This window comes from Trachurus trachurus (assembly GCF_905171665.1).
Source record: "Trachurus trachurus genome assembly, chromosome: 22".
Lineage (NCBI taxonomy): Eukaryota > Metazoa > Chordata > Actinopteri > Carangiformes > Carangidae > Trachurus > Trachurus trachurus.
The window spans coordinates 24,900,929-24,921,425 of record NC_139907.1 but is presented as its reverse complement, the minus strand read 5'-3'; the positions used below and the strand labels follow the sequence as shown (position 1 = coordinate 24,921,425).

Here is a 20,497-nt window from a genome sequence, read left to right as displayed (position 1 = left end):
ATTTTAAATATTTCAGAGGTAATCTGTATGACCTACGTTTTAAAACAGATGTTTCTTTTGCCACTCGTTTAAATTCCATATATAATACAGAATAAGGCCGCTACTCAAAAACAGCACATTTGTTCTAAATGGCTGGACTGGCCTTAATCATTGCTTCTTGGTTTTCCCAGTGTGCTTCTACTAGATTCCTGATTACTTGTATTTTATGTAACCACAGTCGAGGCTGACGGCGCCCTGCAGCTCAGAGCACGTCCACTATGTTCTCCACTTGAGGTTACATAACTGTTTACTACACTGTAGCATTGATGAAAACCAAAAACTTCTTTGAGGACAGAGTTCTTGTAAGGCTTCTTATTATAGTTGTCACTGATACCAAAAATACAATAACAGACTGGCAATAAATAAAAACAAATCCACACAGGTCACAGGAAATAAACAGCTAATACAATGCACATACACATTGTTTTTTTTAAACAGGTTTTAGATTTGCAAAATCTTTCTACGTAACATTCTGTTGTCCAATGTCGAGGCAAATAAATAAAATCAATACTGATGCTGCACTGTTAGTACAGTACATTAACACTACAGTATGTTATGATACAAACCATGAAATAAAAAGGTACACCTTCAGTATTTGAAGAAGCCAATATGCAAGGCACAACAGACTGGATTCTTAGTGAGGAAGCTTTTTAAAAAATATTAGTCGTCTCTGATGATTACAAAAGAGAAATGACAAAATGAAGCCAAAAGGGAGTTACAGCTGAATCCCACTGTGACTATGGACCGAAGGCCAAGTCCTCCCGGACCTGGATGATGTATGTTCACCTCTGGGTAAATAAAGCCTCAGCAGAGAAACGGGTTGGAGACAGTCCCAGCCCTCTGCACTGAGACTCTTTACAATGGTTGTTCAAAAACAACATCAGCAAGCCATTAAAAAAGAGATTTTAGGTCCAAACCTTGACTTTCATGTCACTGCTCACCACTGTTGACTTTTTTTTTTTTACATTACATTTCCATAATCAAGAGTGCACTGAGGGCCGGTCAGTTGGGATCCAGCTGTAAAACTGTGTCCACTTGAGGAAACACAATAGGAAAATGTTAAAGGGCAAGTTTGAGATTTTATTTCTTGGGTGTTACTGGTCACTGTGACAGCTGGGGTTTAACAGCACAATGATTTTAACCAAGTAATATGGATGTTTTTTCTATAGCTCTCCATTAGCTTACATTCAACATTCAGGATACTCCAGTGATTTATATGTTGGGGAACTTTCAGAGACTGAACCTTCAACATTTGTGCTGCAGAGCCAGAGGGAAGCTGGATTTTAGCTCCTAGTGTGAGTCAAGTCAACCTGATTTTTTCATCACTATGACATCACCAGGGTTATATTCTCACACTCGACAAAGCCTAACCCTAACCCTTACCCTCCTCCGAGACATTACACAACTTTTCTCACAGGCTGTGTGTGGTACTGTGGACGGGACACTGAGCTCAATCGGTGAAATCAGTGGAGTGCCCCTTTAAAAAGTTCTAACAACAAATACATCTATGTCAGTGGTTTTATTCTGGAAACTTAATAGTGCATCTCAAATGTGCCCTTTAATAATGTATTGACTTCTAATTCACAGAAGGCCATTGATGCTGGAAGCAGTTAAATAACATCTACTCCCACTGATTGAAGAGTAGAAACACAGACTCTACTCTACTGTAGGTATGTCGCCACTGTATCATCATATAATACAGACTTTATTCCATTATTGAACATGCCACTAAGGCAGAATCAGGCACTAGATAATATGACTGTGGCTGAAGTTTATTGTCAAGGGCTACCTAGGTTAGACCAATCAGCTAGCCTCCTGATATGTACCTTGAAATTTTTCATACAAATGTAAACATTCAGTGATATTGCACTCAAGCAGCATACTAACATCCTGTGTCACGTGTCAGTACACATACTTTTTATACGCATAAAGTGCTTGGATGTAAAAAATATCGGAGCAGGGAAAAAAAAACGTTTCGCCATTCCTACGTCAGATTTTTAGATGTTTGAAAACTTGGGTTGGGTGGGACACGCCACAGCAAAAATTAAACCATGGTTTTTTTTTGTGTGTAAGCCATAAACTGGGCATCTCAACAAGAGCTACCTGAAGCGAAATGATGCATCCAAATACAAAGAGGCAAGGCTCTGCGTCGCTGTGTTTTGGTTTCAGCATTTCCATCCCAAAAAATGTCAATCAAACAATCTTCCCATGCTCTCTTGCCTGCAAAAGAAAGAAGAAGAGAAAAACATAAACACACTCGTTAAAGCTGCAATGTCTTTCCATAATTCACGGTTGATTAATTTATCCCAGGCCCGCCGTTTCTCTTCTAGTCGAATGATTTAAGCGGCCGGTCATATATTATCAATTCTGGATGAGATGAAGAGGCACTCTCTCCCGAGACCATTCACCCTGCACTTGAAGAGGCCTCCGAGCTGCTAAATATACTTAAACTGCATATCACAGTTGATTTCTTTTTTTCCTCTCTTCATCCATTTAACTCCTCATCCATTTGCACTTCCCTCCATCAGTCCATTTACACATCTATCGACCCCCCCCCCCCCCCCCCCCCCCCCTGCATCCCTCTTCCTGTCTCGCACTGACCTTGTCACTGCTGGTGGAGTGTGTTGGGTGTGTTTCTCCTGACTCCAGGCTCAGGACAGACAGGCCGGAGTCTATTAGCTCCTCTATGGGAGAAAATCAATTAGCCAAGATGTACATCATCCAGATGTGCTTTCAAGAACATGACACTTGAAAAAAACGAATTTTGGCCTTAATCCGACTATAACTGGACAACTGAAGTGCATGTAAACGCTTTAGTCCGACTAATATCGGAGTTCTCCAACTTCGATTAAGACACCCAGATAATGCGATTGGAAATCGATTTTCTTCAGCATGTATACGCCTTAATCGGACTGAAACTGGACAATGCATGTGCGGAGAATAAAAGGTCGGAGATATTATGGACATTACCACTGCACTGCTCGACCGTTTATTTTTGTAAAGAAATCATCATAACATAAAATTTCTGTGGCGGGGAGAAGGCGCTCTGCGATCGGATAGTAATGTCTTCCCAGGATGTTTCAGAGTTCGGCTGTCTGAGGTGAGTGACTACATGCAAAAACACAAAGTTGATACTGTTTATACTGTACACTATGAGTTCAGTGGTGTGTCATAAGGATTCCAGTCATGTACCACAGATATTTGATTGTTTTTTGAGTGTTTTTTGTGGTTGAAAGAATTGCCCCCATAGGTTAGTGTTGTCTAGCGCTGGGTAGCCATGTAACTCCGGTTTGCCTGCATCAATTTTAGTCACGTTTTTTGCTCCCCCCAACACTGAGTGACCATCAGGACAACAATTTAGGGGTCAAAAATGGTCGGAATTCTCCTTTAGGCTTATTAAAAGAATAGTTCACCCAAAATTCAAATTGCACTCATTATCTACTCACCCTCATGTGGACTAAGGGCTGGGAGAAGTTTCAGAGTCCTCTGTGGCTTCTCTGAGTTACAGGGGGTCTTGGCGTAGCAGTGCATGTCCATATAACGGTTGCAAATGGATACCACTTTTCTTCATAACAAAAAGACACACCAAAAAACATCCAAATACCTCCATGCTGCTCGTATGTAATGTCCGTCTTGTATTGAAGCCCTGAAATGCGAAATTGTTCCGAAAAAAATTTAATAAGTCTATATTTCAAGCTTTTCGCATTTCGGGGCTTCATTACAAGATAGACATTACTGTACATACGAGCAGCACGGATAACTCTGAAACTTCTCCCAGCCCTTAGTTGACATGAGGGTGAGTAGATAATGAGTGAACTATCCCTTTAAGTTGTTTATATTCAGTTTTTTTACTTGGTGACAGAAAAGTCAACAGGACAGGGGGCCGTATGAACCCGCTGAAACGGCGCATATCACCACATGAGGAGGAGGACACCGTCAGTTATTCTCTGTTGCATGTAAACTGGGACAAGGACAGAAGTCCAATTAGACGCCATAATCGAGTTCTGAGCCTAGCTCGATGAAGCTGTGCATGTAAACCTACTGGCTGTGGCCGTGTCATACCTGTGTTTGTGCTGCTGATGTTGCACTTGGCGAGCTCCACGGGCTGGACAGGGCCCTCCTGCAGAGAGGCACAGGCTTTCTCAGCAGGGGGGGAGTTGGGAGCTGTGGGGGGGTCGCCGTCTGTTTCAGTACATTCAGTCTCGGAGGCTGGCTGCTGGGCAACGGGAGGAGCGGGCGGACCGCCTCCCTGATCCTGAGGACTACCGTCATCCTGCCGGGCACTTTCGAGAGGCTGCTGCTGGCCCTGCGCTTCGTGTTTGTTCTTTTTCGGCGAGGAAGCTTTTAAGGAGCTCGGACTTCTGGGTTCAGAGTCGGCCGAGTCCTGAGAGCCCGCGGTTTGCCTCGCGTGAGCTCCCTGGATGAGCTCCTCCGAGAAGCGCACTTTCTTCTCCGAACTCCGAGGGGACGAGGCCTCAGCCTGCTCGGGAGCGGAGGCGTCTTCTCTCAAGGTAGCAGCTGGCACGGGAGCTGTGGATTCGCTCACCTCCTCAGATGTACTCAATGAGTCTGGGCTGGGCGACAGCTTCAGCTTGGAGTCCTGATCTTTCTGATCTTCTCCTTCGGCGTCTGTGAGGGCGTCAAGTTCCTCCAGGAACTCCTCCAGTGTTGTATCACAGCTCTGTGAAAGGAGATTAGAACAACGGACCGGATGTTTTTTTTTTTTTGCTTTCTTTGATAACATTCATTGACTAATGCACACACTTCAGATTCACACTAACAAGGTTCGACTCCTCACCTGTTGGTTCTCTCCATCTTCATTTGCCTGCCACCTTGAAAATAATGAGACTTTGATCAGAATCTTTTCAGTAACAGCGAGGGAACAGCGGTGTTGCTGTTCTGAGAATTAGATGAGAAGACTGGAGCCTTTCTTATACGAGTCCACTCAATTTTACGCTACAATCAGCAGCTGGTTAAGGAACAGGGAGAAACAGCACATAACCTGATGCAGCAAAAAACATGATGGCTACATATTCACTGAACAGACGAAGAAGACGAACACTGGCGAAGTGTACATGTTGTACTGTATGTTCCACATGTCTGTTTTAATGTTACTGTAGATGGACGGACTGTGAAAACAAATGTCTCTGCGGGACAATAAAGAATGAATCTGAGTCTGTCTTCCTCAACAAGAAAGCAGGTAAGCTGTTAAAATAGCTAACTATTCCTTTAACAGCGATTAGTGGAGTAAGCTGTAGCAACAGCAGCTTAGCTCTTTGGCCTCAGCTGCTGTAATATCAGTGAGCTGTGAGCTGCCTCTCACTTCACTCTGATCAATTGCCAACTGTGACCAGAACACAGCCTGATACTGAGAATTTTCTGGGGATGCACCTGATTTGTGTGTTCTTTTTTTCCTCCAACCATCGCCAAGACAGAGACAGACAAATCATCTGGTGCGTTACATTTTTCACGCAGAGAGGCTATGATGCCTCTCTCCCCCCAGGTCTGTGATCTCCTTGTTTTTCGAGATTATGAGCACCGGTTGTGTAACAGTCCCCTCGTCTCCCAGCACACTAGTTTGTTTCACGACAGAGGAAGTGCTGGAGGAGAAAAAGATGAAGGCAGTGAGAAGTGAATGAGGCCTCCTGGGTTATTTAGTCAGCTGCCACAACTTCCAAATCAAGTCTCATGACGTGCTGGGGAATTTGTACATTAGGGCACAGTGCGGGAAAACAAATGCTCCTTCACAACTGTTTTTACAAAATGTATTAGTCATAGTAAGTTTTCTAACGCAACTTGACTGAGGCTGTGGTGAGAGACGCTCCAGAGGTTGAATCAGCTTTAACGTCGATGTTGCTGTGCGCACAGAGAGAGAGAGAGAGAATAAATAACGTTTGGCAGCGACTCACCTCCTCGCCCTCCCGGTCAGACGATCTTTGCCTTTTGCTTTACTGCTCATCACCAGCACATTTTTAGCTCCCTTGTCTTTTCCTCGCTTCTCATGACCTGGGACACAAACACAGAAAGTTTAACTGACCATTACATGACATTTTTCACATTTCTGCTGAGGCAACAGTGTATTTTTTAACTCTTTTCTGTCTGTGTGTGTGGGTTTAAACTTCTTTCAATTTCAGCCAAAAAAAACCCTACAATATTCACTCTGTCACCCACAACATCATCTACATTTTCTTTTTCAGCTACTGTCCCACCACTTTGCACTGATAAATTAATTATTTGAATTATCCTCTTTCAACATACAGTATTATGTCACTGCTATAATTTGATAAGACTCTCTGATTGCCGTTTTAGTGACACTTCATAAAATAGCTTTTGTACACAATAATAATCATCTTAAGGCATTTAATCAATTTAAAGGGATACTTCACCGAAAATAAATAATTCACCAATTTTCTACTCGCCGTCATGCCAAGGAAGGGTTTAGAGAACTTTCAGAGTTATCAAAACACTTTTGGAGTTCCCGGGGGGGGTCCGGCTGGCAACGGATTTTCATAATGGTGGCAGATAGAGCTCACTTTGGAATCATCCAAAACACACACTATGAAACATCCAGATACCTCCATACTGCTTGTCCATACTGACCCAAGTGTCCTGAAGCCGCTACATGAAAAAGTTGTTCGGAATTTTTTTTATTTGATCTCTGTTTTTAGCGCATGATTTGCTGCGAGATGTTCTTCCATGTTTACATCATACATCCAATGGTTTACAACGACGAACGAACATCTGGCAGCAAATCTCGCGCATGCGCACAAACATCAATAGAGCCACTGGGAGCTACTACTACAACAAGGATAAAAATGGTGCAGATCAAATTATTTTTTCCGAACAACTTTTTCATGTGGCGGCTTCAGGACACTTAGGTCAGTACAGACGAGCAGTATGGAGGTATCTGGATGTTTCATAGTGTGTGTTTTGGACGATTCAAAAGTGAGCTCTATCCGCCGTCATTATATGAAAATCCAGTGCCAGTCGGACCCCCCCTGGAACTCCAAAAGAGTTTTGATAACTCCAAAAGTTCTCCAAACCCTTCCTTGGCATGACGGTGAGTAGAAAACTGGTGAATTATCAATTTTGAGTGAAGTATCCCTTTAAATCATGTTTTAAGTATGGGATACCTCTAGAGTCCACATTTGTCCTAGTTTGTCCTCTTCTAGGATTTCGTCCGCCTGGAATTGAAAGAAAAAATGCAATACAATATAAAACAAAACAAAGATAATGATAAGCACATCCTCCTGTCCTCGTGTTTTGACATCAAGGCTCTTTATTCTCACGTCCTCAGTCTGCTGCAGCGTGTCTGGACTGTGTCTCACCTCTGCCAGAAGGCCCCCAGTCTCTGTCAGGCAGGGATTTGTCTGAAAACCTAAAAAAGCAGAGGTTCAGTTTAAACACAACGCACAAACCAGTCCAAGCAGCGTCATGGTCATGTTTCAAAATAACTCCTCAACATTTGGCTCGAGTGACACACAAGCTCATCTACAGCCCATCAACAGGCTCTTCTGACATTGGAGTATCATCATGGTACATTTACTGTGGGGCCTCTTGCAGAAGCACTGAGAGGCTTTTTCCTGCTCTGCGAGTCACACCATTATATTTGACAAGCACTGAAACCATCTAAATTGTTGAATCAAAAACACATTTCCTCTTCTATTCTTACCCGGGGGCCTTGTCTCGCCAAATAAGGGAAGGCATTCCATCCCTTATCCTGAGCTATAAATAGCTGCTCTTTCCTTGTGTCTTTACATTTTGATGCTTCCTTAAACAGCACATTAATTTACTCTACAACTTGTTCTCCCTTTGTAGTACAGCTCAGCTTGTTTGAAATCTAACCAACACTTAAAACTAATGGTGTTTTTCCCCTCAGTCAGTCTGTGGTGAGACTGTGTGGGTCCATTAAGTGATGGATATGGCTCATGGGCTCATTTTAAAATTAGAGGGAGTCTAAGAATACTTAATAAGTTATAGTAACATGATCATCATGTTACACAATGCTACAATTCACCCAAAAAGTGATTATTGGGTGTAATTTTTTGCAACATCCTGTGACTTGACTTCTTGTCTTGTGATCATGTGTTAATTTGTGTAATCCAGAAATAATAGATTCTTCCGCTGAAGAGGAGCGAGCTGTTCTTCAAGGTTGGTTACTGAGAAACCTTGAGCTTGTTAGAATTTCAGTGCAGACGCAGAAACAAACTGACCTGAGAAGCAAAAGAAGCAGAGAGAGGCATCATTTAGCATATTTTAATTGAACTTCTAGTCAGGCAGGGGTTGGGCTAATGAAGCCAATCACATTAAAATGTAATTACTATGTTAACTGAAGAAATAGCTCAATATTTAGGCTTTCTTGTAAAGACCGTCACCTCTCTCTTTTGCTCATTTACATATGAAAAACACCTACCAGCATTTCTGCAGTAAAGATAATATTGGTTTATTTAAATCTGTGAATAAGTGTGAACACAGCTCCAGTGCATTACTCCTCATAAAACTGCAATTTGTCATTTTTACACTTCTGCTTGTGTTTGGATTAATGAGTGAGCTTCAAGGTGGTGGCGGTGAGATTTTCTTTTTTACAGCTGCTTACACTCCTTATGTTAAACGAAGGCGAGTGACAGCAGACATGGACGTTGCATCCATCTTATTATTATCATGAAGGCCAAGATAGCACAGAGGAATACTTCCCAAAATGTCAAAGCATGAAATGTCAATTTTTCAATGACATGATGTACGACTGGTGGCAAACACAACAAAGTGTTTGATTGGAGACTGAACATATTAGGAGGGATTGTTAAAGTTTGAATAAGTTGAACTGGAGGAGGAGTTGAACACTAATTCCTCACTGTATAAATAACACTCCACTCTCCCTTAACAGCCTCCACCACTTGATAAGGCAATACTGGAGAATAATAAGCCTGCTCAGTTGACATTTCACGGACAAAGATTTCTCCAACACAAAAAAAACAGAGGGAGCCAATGAAAAATCACCAGGAAGAGCAGCTGTGAGAAACCTCAGACATGAGCCAGTGCCGTGGGAAAAAAAGAAGCGAGTGCTAACAAGTCTTACATGTTGTCGGTTTTGTCCATGTCCCACGCCCTTCTCCACTGGCCCTTTGCGTTTTTATGGCGTGCCACTCTCTCCCTGTCGATCTGCTCGCGCTCTTTCTTCCACCTCACATACTCCTCCTGCTCCTCCTTCAGCGTGGGGATGTTGAGGTCTGTGTTGGCCTGCAGGCTCTCGGGCTCCTGCACGGACAGCAAAACATTTCAGTGTGTTTTCATAAAAACAGCAAAATGTAGATTTACATCAGTATACTCTTGTTGAAACATGACTATCCCTTTAATGCCAAGTGTATCATATTTGATACAGTTTTTGAGACTTACATCATCAGTGTAATACTTTTTCTTCTAAAGAATCTTCTGGATACAATATAAAATTGAAATACTTCAACGGTGAGCATTGAGCAATAAGACTCCAGTGTTAGACTTCAACAATTTGATGGTTTAATTAAATTCAACTTTATTTATAAAGCATATTTCATGCACAGGGCAGACTCACAACAGGTATACATAGCTACAGTAAAAATCAATCATAAAAAATCAATTAGAAATCAGTCGGAGAGTGCAAGTGCAAATAAACAATCATATGTATGCTTTAAAGGGATAGTTCAACATTTTGGCAAATTGGCCCATATACTAGTTTTAGGAGTAGGTTCGTTACCTTTAATTGTCGGTGCAAGCTATTTTTAGAACGGTGGAGCAGAGCCGCGAGCTGCTCAGAGCTACGCTACGTGGGCTCATGGGATCTCTTGGTTTCCCTCATCAAACTCATCAAATACACAATCCAACAACTCCAAAACGCTGTGGTGGACAAGTTGTGACCTGCACATTCACGTTCCGTTATTATTTCATAATGTGGTGAATGTGCAGGTCACAACTTGTCCACCAGAGCGTTTTGGAGTTGTTGGATTGTGTATTTGATGAGTTTGATGAGGGAAACCAAGAAATCCCATGAGCCTCCGTAGCGTTAGCTGAGCAGCTTGCGGCTCCGCTCCACCGTTCTAAAAATAGCCTGCACCAACAATTAAAGATAAAGAACCTACTGCTAAAACTATAGGGATTTTGGCAATGGGCCAATTTGCCAAAATGTTGAACTATCCCTTTAAGGGGTTAAAACACCGGCACCACTCAGCTTGTCAGATTGCATGTAAAGTATCATGCTGCAGACTAATCAGAGCAGGGGATCAACAACCAGGCAGCATTAGACATGGGTGGCCATAAACAAGAACAGCTTCTCATCTCTAAACAAAATATTAAACAGCAACAGGGCAATACACAGATCTGTAGGGATCAAGAGAAAGGACGCAAACAGGATATTTCTGGTATCTTAATGCATTCTACATTGCTGCAAATGCCAATCATTGCCTCACTGTAAATACTAATTACGGCCTCAGGGCGCACATTTGATTACAAAAAGCCTCTTGTTTCTCTACCATGCTGACTGCGAGGCAGCACAATCAAATTCTTTGAGACAATATTCCAGGCAAAAAAATGCAGTGTACTGTAAACGCAATTAGGTCCCCTTCCTCCTCTCCCCTCTTAACCAGTTTATTGATCACTGTGATGAGAGCACAAAGGATTGCTTGCTAATGCTAAAGGGAGAGAGGGAGAGATCTGATGCAGCCTCTTTAGCACATCAAAGGGGACAGAGGCGGTGTATTCCTGTTACAAAGGCCTGGAGCAAACCAGGTCTACACGCAGCAGCGCCGTGTTCACATAAAAGACCAGCAATCTCTGAGAGAAAGTGACTGTCGGGGTCAGCGTTCGCTTCTAAACAGCAGGTGGTGGATGACGCCGGCGCCTGGAGAGGAAAATCAAAATTGTCTGAGATTTCCAGGTAAAAAGAAATAGAAGCGGGGGGGGGGTCTACACGTTTCTCTGCGTACTATGTCTCACAGCAACGGTGAAAACACAACACAGTCCCAGGAACAAACTATGATAGCTGATGTTTTCTCCTCCCGTGTGAGCCAATGGCAGTCCAGTAAACATGTTGCTGTTCTGCGTGTAGTTATTGGTGAACAGAGCATCTGTGCTCATCCCTGTGTTTTCCATCCCCTCTCCTCCGGGCCCCCGGGGGGGACGTCGGGGGCCACGAGGGAAGGCAATCCTCACATGTTCCGACAGGCCGTCTCCTGCTGCCAACGCCCGGCGCCCTGGCTAATTAGCACTTTTCAATTTCTTGCCTCCGAGGGAGGTTGTCAAGGGCCACGGCAGGTAGGACGGACGTTACACTGAGAGTGTGGGCGGGACTTGGTCTCCAGCTGTCAGGTTTAGGTAGATTAAAGGTAAAACCAGTGAAAAATGAGTGATTCTGCTCCCGGAGTGGAGCCGCCGAGCCTTCCGGAGGCTGAGCTGCTTTAAGGCTGCAGAGAAACATGCCTGCAGAGGTTTACAGTTTATTTGTTAACCAAAACAGTGACTTATGTAACACAAAACAAAAACAAACACAAGCCTGCATCTGATTTCCTTGAGCACTCACTCGACTGTGGAGCAAAGGCACAGAGATCCGGAGAGACGTGAACGGCAGCGTTTCCTGTGGTGTGTAGAGCAGAGCGGGGGCCTTTGAAGCCCGTCCCCCCCCCTGCCTCCCCGGTCGGCCTGTTTATCGCACGCCTGATCTGTGACACGGCTCTGAGCTGCTCCTGCAACCGTTTCCACGTCAGCCGGTGGGAGGCAGATGGGGACACGCACTTGAAAGGGGTGGGGGGGTGGGGGGGGGATGCATGGTAACGTGTTGTGTGTCAGCGTTTGTGATGAGAGCAGAGCACGTATTTGCATTTCTCGCGTTCTCCCGCAGTGGTTGGTGCTGTCATATGGAAACCTGGTCTTGCGCCTTGGATTTATTCCTGTGAGTCATGTGCATCCTGTGAGCTGTGGCTTATGGGTTTCTCTCAAATCTGAGAAGGTGATGTTTTAGAGATGGAGCGGCAAGATCCATATTTAAATCTTCATATATCAGTGTGAGGGAGTCATTCTGGAGGTCAGAGAGGAGAGATGAGACAAAGAAAGATCAACATAACACGGCGGCGTGTTCCCTCCACATTAAACATAGTTGTAAAGAGTCACATCACTGCTGCAATAAACTGTAAAAGCAAATCAATCGAGTGCACAGACTCATCTGTTAAGAGATAAAGAGGTGTACACTGCCCCCAAGTGGACGAGTGGTGCTGCAGCATGACTTGGCACTTGTTTTTTTTTTTTTTTTTCATGTTCACTATGCGATGGCGTCATCGGAGCAGAGTGCAGTTTGCAGTTTGCAGTGTATGCAAGTGGCTGCCTGAACTTCAGCGGTTTTTGGAAAATGAAAACTATATAACCATATTGCAGATAGAGAAGAGTGTGAGTTATGGCTGTGTTTGTGTTTAGGACTCCAGGGTCGCGCTCTGGGTGAAAAAACGGCCGATGAGTCATGTTGCCATTAACGGCAACGCTCGCATGAACAGCCGTGGGGGGTGAGAGACAAGAAACGCCGGACACAGTGGTCTGGTACACCCACACACACACACACACACACACACACACACACACACACACACACACACACAGGCGTCTACCCACACCCCAATGCAGTCTAGCACATACACAAACACAAAGGACCCCTGACTACCTTCTTCTCTCCCTCTCTGTCTCCCCTCACACTTCTTCTTCCTCCTCTCCCTCCCTGACCCCTCCCTGGCACCTGGCCAGGCCTGTCTCTTTGGCAGCATAATGAGCCTTTTGAGAGCGAGAGAGGCAGTCGAATGTTAATTAGATCAAATCGGCCCTTTCAGGATGGTGGGAATGGGGAAACAATCATGCCAGAGGAGGACAGGCCGCTGTAGGATCCGGGAGAGGACAAATGGAAGCTGGAAACAACCAGGAGTGTCTCCTCTCTCCTCTTCCTCCCCCCCCCCACCCCACCCCACCCCTCCACCCCGCTCCTTCTTCCTCAATTTCCTTTCTCATTTCTCACGTTTCCATGAGTGTGAACTGACGTCTAGTCATGAGGTAAATCCAGGCATCACAGTCTGACTGGGACACTGCCCAATAACCACACCCCTCTCACAGAGCCATTATTTATTTCCAGGGTATCTAATGTGCACACACACACACATACACACACACCCATGCAATAAAAAAATATTTCAGAGGCGAAGGCGGGGATCTTTTTCGCACAAATATTTTTCTAGCACCACATAGAAACATGACACCCCCCCCCCCCCTCCCAGATCAGCCTTCGGCAGCGTTCTCTCTCCGCTGCTCATAATCTGTGTTAAATGATACTGGTCATGTAAACAGCAAAACCACGTGGAAACCGAGTCTCTGGGATTCACAGATGACTGGTGCACTGGAGCGCTGGCCACCGTTCAAGTGCTGATTCAGTCCACATGATAAATAAAGGGAGGAGGAGGGGGGTTGGGGGGGGGGGGGGGGGGGGGGGACAGGCCAGGCGGGACAGAAATAAAAGGCAAGAGAACAGCGTGTTCAGCTCATAGATTTACTGCTCGCTGGCTCTGAGCAGCGCTCTGTGTATCGGCCCGTCGGCCACGCAGATGTGTAAATACATGTTTACAAAAAAGCCTGCGATGGTTCTGTGTCCAGAGACCCCCCCCCCCTCTACTCCCCCTGCAGCTGGAGTGTGTCTGTGTTTACAGTAGTGACGATCGGCTGTCTGCTCCGTGCTTCGGCCTATTGATTGGCTAGATAGTGTATGTGTAAAGAGTGTGCACGTGTGTGTGCATGTGTATGTATGTCAGACTTCAGACTAAGGCAGAGCAGCTGCTTCTGTATACCCGGGGGGTGGGGGGTGGGGGGGCTTAGGTCAGTGACAGTGTGGCATTTCACAGCCCAGCCAGGGGTATTGCATGTGCCACATGTGTCTCTGCTGATATGTGTTAAAGGGATAGTTCAACATATTGGTAAATTGGCTCATTGCCATAATCCCTATACTCTTAAGAGTAGGTTCGTTACCTTTAATTGTCAGTGCAAGCTATTTTTAGAACGGCGGAGCAGAGCCGCGAGCTGCTCAGAGCTACGCTACGGAGGCTGATGGGATTTCTTGGTTTCCCTCATCAAACTCATCAAATACACAATCCAACAACTCCAAAACGCTCTGGTGGTCAAGCTGTGACCTGCACATTCACCACGCTATGAGATAATAACGGAACGTTACGAGACAGAGTTGTTTTCAAGGCAAATTAATGCAAAACCGGTCACGTGCGTTCCCGTCGGGAGTAGTTTTTCGGCAGCAGTCTCTGCATTTGCCGCGAAAACAACTTGTAACTCGTAACGTTCCGTAACCGTTATTATCTCATAGCGTGGTGAATGTGCAGGTCACAACTTGTCCACGAATTTGATGAGTTTGATGAGGGAAACCAAGAAATCCCATTAGCCTGGGATCTGCTCCGCCGTTCTAAAAATAGCTTGCACTGACAATTAAAGGTAATGAACCTACTGTACTGCTATAGCTATAGGGATTATGGCAATGGGCCAATTTGCCAAAATGTTGAACTACCCCTTTAAAAACATAGAAAGTGGAGCATACAGTACATAGCTGACATTAAAAAAAAAGACATTGCGGGGCGGTGCGTGGCGCAGTGGTTAAAGCGGCCGCCCCATGTAGAGGCCACAGTACTCAACGCAGGCGTCCCCGGTTCGAGTCCTGCGTCGGCAGACCTTTCCTGCATGTCATTCCCCCTCTCTCTGCCTCCTCCTTTCCTGTCTGTCTCACTATGTGCTATCAAATAAAGCCAAAAAAAAAAAGACATTGCCATCCCCATTTTCGTGCTGATAACGAGATCTTTTGTTGAGCTGTTGCAGCATCTATCTGTCTTTTATGGCACTAGAGGGACTCGCGGCCTGTTCCACACACCCAGCGGCATCCACACACAGAGGCTGAGTGTTTTTTTTTTCATTTGATAAAAATACAACAAAAGCGTCTCAGAGGGAGGAAAGGTGGTAAACAACCGCCAGCCATGGGTGGAATCACGCTTAAAAAAAAAAAGAAAGAAAGAAAGAAAAAAAGTCATTCTGGCCTTTTGAAGATGAAGTTTTGCTTCTAGAGAGCATCAACACTCAACAGCTCTGTCAGCAGCCAACCTTTTACTAATCCCACACCAGTCAGCCCCAGCCCCAGCCCACCTCCTGCCCTCAAACCATTGTGCTCCATCACTGGGAGGGGTGTGGCCAGCAGACATGTCTGACATCTATGTAAAACACATCGGTGCAGCCCCCCCCCACCCCCCCACCCCTAAAGGAAACAAAGGGTGGATGTGAGAGAGGAAGCAGACAGCGGGGTGCATGCATGCCGGGTGTGTCTGATCCCAACCTGTGCTGCTGCGTTTCTCTTGGTGGCGTGGGCCGGCTGCTGCTTCCCCCTCCCGGCCGACTCGGCGCGCCTCGTCTGTCCGTCATCTGTAGGGCTCTTCACGTCCGCGGGGCCCAGCCTCTTCTCTGGCCTCTCACTCACCACCCTCTTCCCCTGGAGAGACAGTTAGTCATATTAGAGTGTCATAACTGCTGCCAGACGCACTGTAATACAAGTCTGGGCAAGAATTATTATTTTGAGGATGCGAATACATTTTAACTGTAATTCATGCGCACTAATCAAAACACTTACCCCTGACACCAGCTGGTCTCTGTCCGCACTGATCGCTCGAGCATAAACGTGAGCTCGTATTCAAAAATTTCCTGATTTAACAAGATTACAACTTGTACCTCCACCAGCTGCACAATTAAACTACTGATCAGATTCAAATATGTCAACAAATATCAGACGTACTGTGCTGTTACGTGGTGCAGAAGGAAACAGTTAACGTGTCCTAATGACTTTGGCGATCGTCACTTTGTTTAAATTATAAATTTGTCCACTACTTTGGTTTGAAATGAAACCCTGTGAACTTTGTGGTGCTATGATGTTAGAACGCTAACATGCTAAATCAGAGATGCTGGATATGGAAAACATTACACCTGCTTCGCGGCTGAATGTTGGCGTCGTTGGTATGAGCATGTCAGCAGCATACCTGCTAACTAGCATGGCTGCCTTTTTGACTATTCACAGCTGAGACGCATTTAGCCCGTTCACTGTGACTGTAGCGATAAGCTGTACTTAGTATTGGACAATGTCAAACATTGAAGAGTGCGCTGTGTTTTATTTAATTTAAGTAGAAAGCTAAAGTGGTTCAGCAGGTTTGTAGAATTGTTTGGTCTGGCTGCTGGGGCCACATCTCCTTGGTCAACCTTAAAAGCTTTGACTCTGGTTCAGTGTTTGCTTGTACTCACTGCTTGATATTTGCTTACTGACACTTTCTCAAAGTAACATCAAAGCATCGACCTTTCCTGGCTGCGCTGTGGTCGAAAGCTTTTAGTTGTTAAAAAAGCGACCTGTTCCAGAAACCTCAGCTCATTGGATAAAAATAACCTCCTGTTTCTGCTTTTATTATAGTGGATTATTCTACATTTTGCCTCGTTTATCAAAGGAAAGTGGTGATTGGCAGTCGGTGTAGTGAGCTCACCTTTTTTCCTGCCATGGTGACCGTTAACTGTTTCCTGTGGCCTCGGCCGGCGCTCTGCGAAGGGCCTTCCCCCCCCTTGTCAGGCGCAGCCTCCTGCTGCCCTTTCCCAGCTGGTGAGCTGCCGCTGAATGGTTTTGTCATCACCACACGACTGTCCTGCTTCAAACCAAAACGGGGGAACATGTTATAAAATATTTACGGGGCTCGCCTGCACAGCCTCCGCTCTTCTACGGGAAATCCGGCGCGGACACTCACGCTGGTGGACTTGCTGATGGTGATGGTCAGATCATCAGCTTTGCCCTTACGGCTCTGCAGTGCCATTCCCTCCTCCTCCGCCCGTTTCTTATCTTCTTCCACCTCCTAAATGCAACTCAATGGAAACAGTCAGCTAATCAGAAGGTCCGTCTTAGAGCGCCACGACCTCGCACAAAAGAACCGAGCAATCTCTAGTCTGCACATCAGCTCTCTGCCTGCGGGCGCATGTTCTCACCTTGTACCTCTTCATGAGTGCCTCGTTCTTCCTGCGGAGAGCCTCGATCTTCTTGTCCAGCTCCACGTCCCTCTCATGATCCCTCTTGGGCATCATCTCACTGTCGGTCTGGGAGGACACAAGCCACTCATACGATTAAATAAAATCATAAATCATGGTGCACAATTTGTTTTTAGTGTTTCATATTTTGAGCATCATTCTGGCAATGACATGACATTTTTCAATTCTCGTGTGTTTTCTTAGCTTCACTACCAAAACAATATTTTTTTATGAATACTTCACTCCATGTTGGCTAAAAACACACAGCTGTGCAATAAAACTGGTAGTTTTTGTCATTATTGGATCAGAGAACGAGTTAACAAGATCACAAATCCAGATACTGTATGTCATGCCAGCTTTTAGCACTGGAAAGATTTGCATACTTGTTGCTATGGACACAATTTGGACTTCGCTGAGGTCCAATATTCAGCCCTATTTAGTCCACTACACTGTATTCAAACTATAAAATCATAAAAAGATCCCTCTAAGACAAGCACTTAAAATGATGCAAAACCTTTAATTAGTCCACTCATAAACAGAGCGGAAAAAGAAATCTGATCCTTAACGGATGCTGAGTAGAACTGAAAAAGGTTGTGTGTCCACACCACTGCATGTGCTGTGAATACACACACACCGCTAACATGCCCCTGACACCCACCACAGATGGAGCATTCATTACGAAGCTCGGTTACACCAGCAGAATGCATATGCAGACTGCAGAGCATCCTAAACACGCTGATGCGCTCAGCGGGACATGCCCACTCACACGACAAGAGGCCCCGTATTGAAAAAAAAGCTCTGCAAAGCCGGTTGCGGACATGTCCAAGAGCTGCAGTCCAGCTGAAGAACACTCGAATGGGAACAACACAGAGCGATAACAACAATAACGATGCAGGAGCAGCAGCGATCTCATTTCCATCGGCCTGCAGTAAATGAATGTTCTGTCACAGATCTGGTCTGTGCAGTCCTTCTTAAGATGACGAGTGTGCGAGTGGTCAAAGTTGTGGTTCCTTTAACTGGCTGCAGAACAAACTGGAAGAGTGCATGGCTCAGAGGAGCGGTGAAGGAGGAAGTGCTCTCTGCAAAGAGCAAGACAGAACAAGATGCAATAAAACTTCTGTACTGTTTTAAAGCATTATCAAAAAATGGGACATATGCATATTTGCTTCATTGCCAATAGAGAATTGGATTGATATCAAACTCTTGTCTGCAGGCCTGTGGCAATTTACCCTCATGTATAAATGAAACAAATTAAACATTTGTGAGCTTTAAAAGGTGCCCACTTACAAGCTTTGTGCTAAGATAAGCTAACCAACTGCTGAGCGTGGCTGCATAATTGATGTATAAACATGAGAGTGATATCAATCTCTTCAACTAACTCTCAGCAACAAAGCGGGTAAATGCATTAACCTAAATCTGACCCGTTCTTCTCAATTTTATCCTCCAGTGTATGTGAAATGCCAGCATGAGGACAGGTCACATGGCAGCTCATATAAAATGTAACATATTGTCTCAGAGACGCATGACCCAGGCTAACGAGATAATACTGAGAGGAAATAACATTTCTGCTCTCAAACAAGTTGCCTGAACAAAACAACAACATGTAGGTTTTAATGTTATTGTGGGATTTATGGCATAAAGTGACACGACAAATGTGTGCCGAAAGTTTGCAAAGATGGGATCAGACCGCGCTGCTGTTTCATCCCTCCATCTGTTGTCGACGTGAGGGAAGCGCCAGCACTACTTTCCTAAATATCTTCAAAAGGATTTCATTCAACACACAAACAATAGTATTCAGATGACACTCAATGAATGGCAGTCATTGTCAAAAAAAAAAAAAAAAAAAGAGCTGCTCTCAGCTCAATCAGCTAAAACAAGCAAGTGTCTCCCACTTTGAGTCAGAGTTGACATCATCTGTTGCGATTCACAGCCGTGGAGAAGTGACTACGCCGCTGTCAAATAGAAAAAGGCGCCGATTGGTGCTCGGCGAAAACTGTGAAACAACACAATCCACTTTGAAGCATCCCATTCTCCATGCTCTTGTATAAATGATTCTGGAGGGGTCAGACCTTCTTGACAGGGACAGGAAGTAGTCGTGCCAAAGCGAGTCAGTCATCCTCCGCCGTTGCCCCAGTGACGACAAGAGAGTCGAGGCTGCCTCTATGCGATATTACCAGCTTCAGAATGATGACTCACTGCTAAGCGAGCGCACAAAGACCATCACATTGGGACTGCAAGAAATTCTTTCGGGGCTTTTTCCATCGCCGTCGCCGGTCCGCCTGCAAAGAATGGCTGCCACTGAGATATTGAGTTCAACTCTTGCGATTTACACGGATCGACCTTTTTGTGCTCCGGGGTTGCCAGCACAGACTTCTTGGTGAAATAACAAAGGCGGCACGCTGGGACCCCAGATGTGTCTCGAACCTGCTTCGAACCTGCAGAGAGCAAGTGAAAAAGTTGGTACTCACTCAAAGAGGCAGCAGACTGGAGAGTGGTTACCTCACAGCTCCTAGTTGTCAGGGTATCCAAACACAACAGACCATGAGGACATACCACCAAGAATAGGCGCAAGGGAGAGAGACACGCTGCTGACTCCGAATCTCGGCGAGGCCAATGGCGGAGGCTGGAGTGAACGCCGGCCTCCACAGACCAAAGTGGGGGAGACTCTGTGGCAGGGGCGGGAGGGGGTGGAGGGGGGGCGGCACCTCTCTGGGTCGGGCCGGCCGGTTCTGTGACTGTGCAGCAGCAGCAGCAGCAATGCTAACGCTCAACACATACGCACACAATCACAAAACACACACAGAGACGTTTGTGGGTCTGCCAGTGGACGGCACCCATGCCCGGACAGGCAGGCAAAAGGGGGGAGGAGGGAGGGAAGTGGGGGGTGGGCTGCAGAGAGAAAGCTGCCAAGGCTTCCTCCCTACCCAGCATTCCTGTCACCTACAGGAGCTACAGCAGAAGAGAAAGCGGCAGAGAGACACACAACTGAAACGCAGCATGTAGCCACGGCTAAATCTGCGACAGAGCAGAGAGAGGGAACCTAACACCAGAGGCAGAGGGAGAGGGAGAAGGAGAGAGAGAGTGTGCTGGAGAGGAGAGGGTGGGATGAGACAAGAGAAGGGGAAGGAGAGAGAGAAGGCACTCACGGGTCTTTCCATGTCAGCGGTGAGAGCTGGGCTGGGTCCAGGCGCGAGGCAGCCGAGGCGGCGGAGAGGGCTGCCTGGAGTCCGCGATCATGCCTCGGTTACAATGAGCCAAGTTGGGCAAGCAGCCAAGACGTCTAACAAATGCACAGAGCTCCCCTGTTAACGGATTTTACAGCACCCACCCGCCTGTCCACCCTCGCTCTCTCACTCTCTCTCTCTCT

The 20,497-nt window shown here is 45.7% G+C and overlaps 1 protein-coding gene across 6 annotated transcripts; it reads right to left on the bottom strand.

The window, feature by feature from the left end:
- Positions 1–1,365: 1,365 nt before the first annotated feature.
- ccdc9b (coiled-coil domain containing 9B) lies at positions 1,366–20,497 on the bottom strand. Of its 6 annotated transcripts, none has more exons than XM_083998194.1 (13): positions 20,277–20,497; positions 17,092–17,199; positions 16,857–16,961; positions 16,602–16,760; positions 15,416–15,568; positions 9,116–9,294; positions 7,368–7,417; positions 7,173–7,223; positions 5,949–6,045; positions 4,838–4,871; positions 4,102–4,720; positions 2,641–2,723; positions 1,366–2,259 (listed from the first exon to the last, which is right to left on the bottom strand). In XM_083998194.1, the coding sequence occupies exons 1-13, from the start codon at positions 20,286–20,288 to the stop codon at positions 2,233–2,235; spliced, it is 1,677 nt and encodes a 558-aa protein (XP_083854320.1). In that variant the 5' UTR covers positions 20,289–20,497; the 3' UTR covers positions 1,366–2,232. The 6 variants fall into 6 exon arrangements, with proteins under 6 accessions (XP_083854320.1, XP_083854321.1, XP_083854322.1 ...); XM_083998195.1 differs by having other exon boundaries at positions 16,602–16,757; XM_083998196.1 differs by lacking the exon at positions 20,277–20,497 and adding an exon at positions 19,599–19,770.

Excerpts from the sequence above, each read along its gene's own strand:
- ccdc9b (XM_083998194.1), bottom strand. Across the intron at positions 15,569-16,601 it reads TCACCATGGCAGGAAAAAAG|GGGAAGAGGGTGGTGAGTGA; the intron begins GTGAGCTCACTA and ends CTGTCTCTCCAG. Across the intron at positions 2,724-4,101 it reads CATCAGCAGCACAAACACAG|AGGAGCTAATAGACTCCGGC; the intron begins GTATGACACGGC and ends TTTCTCCCATAG.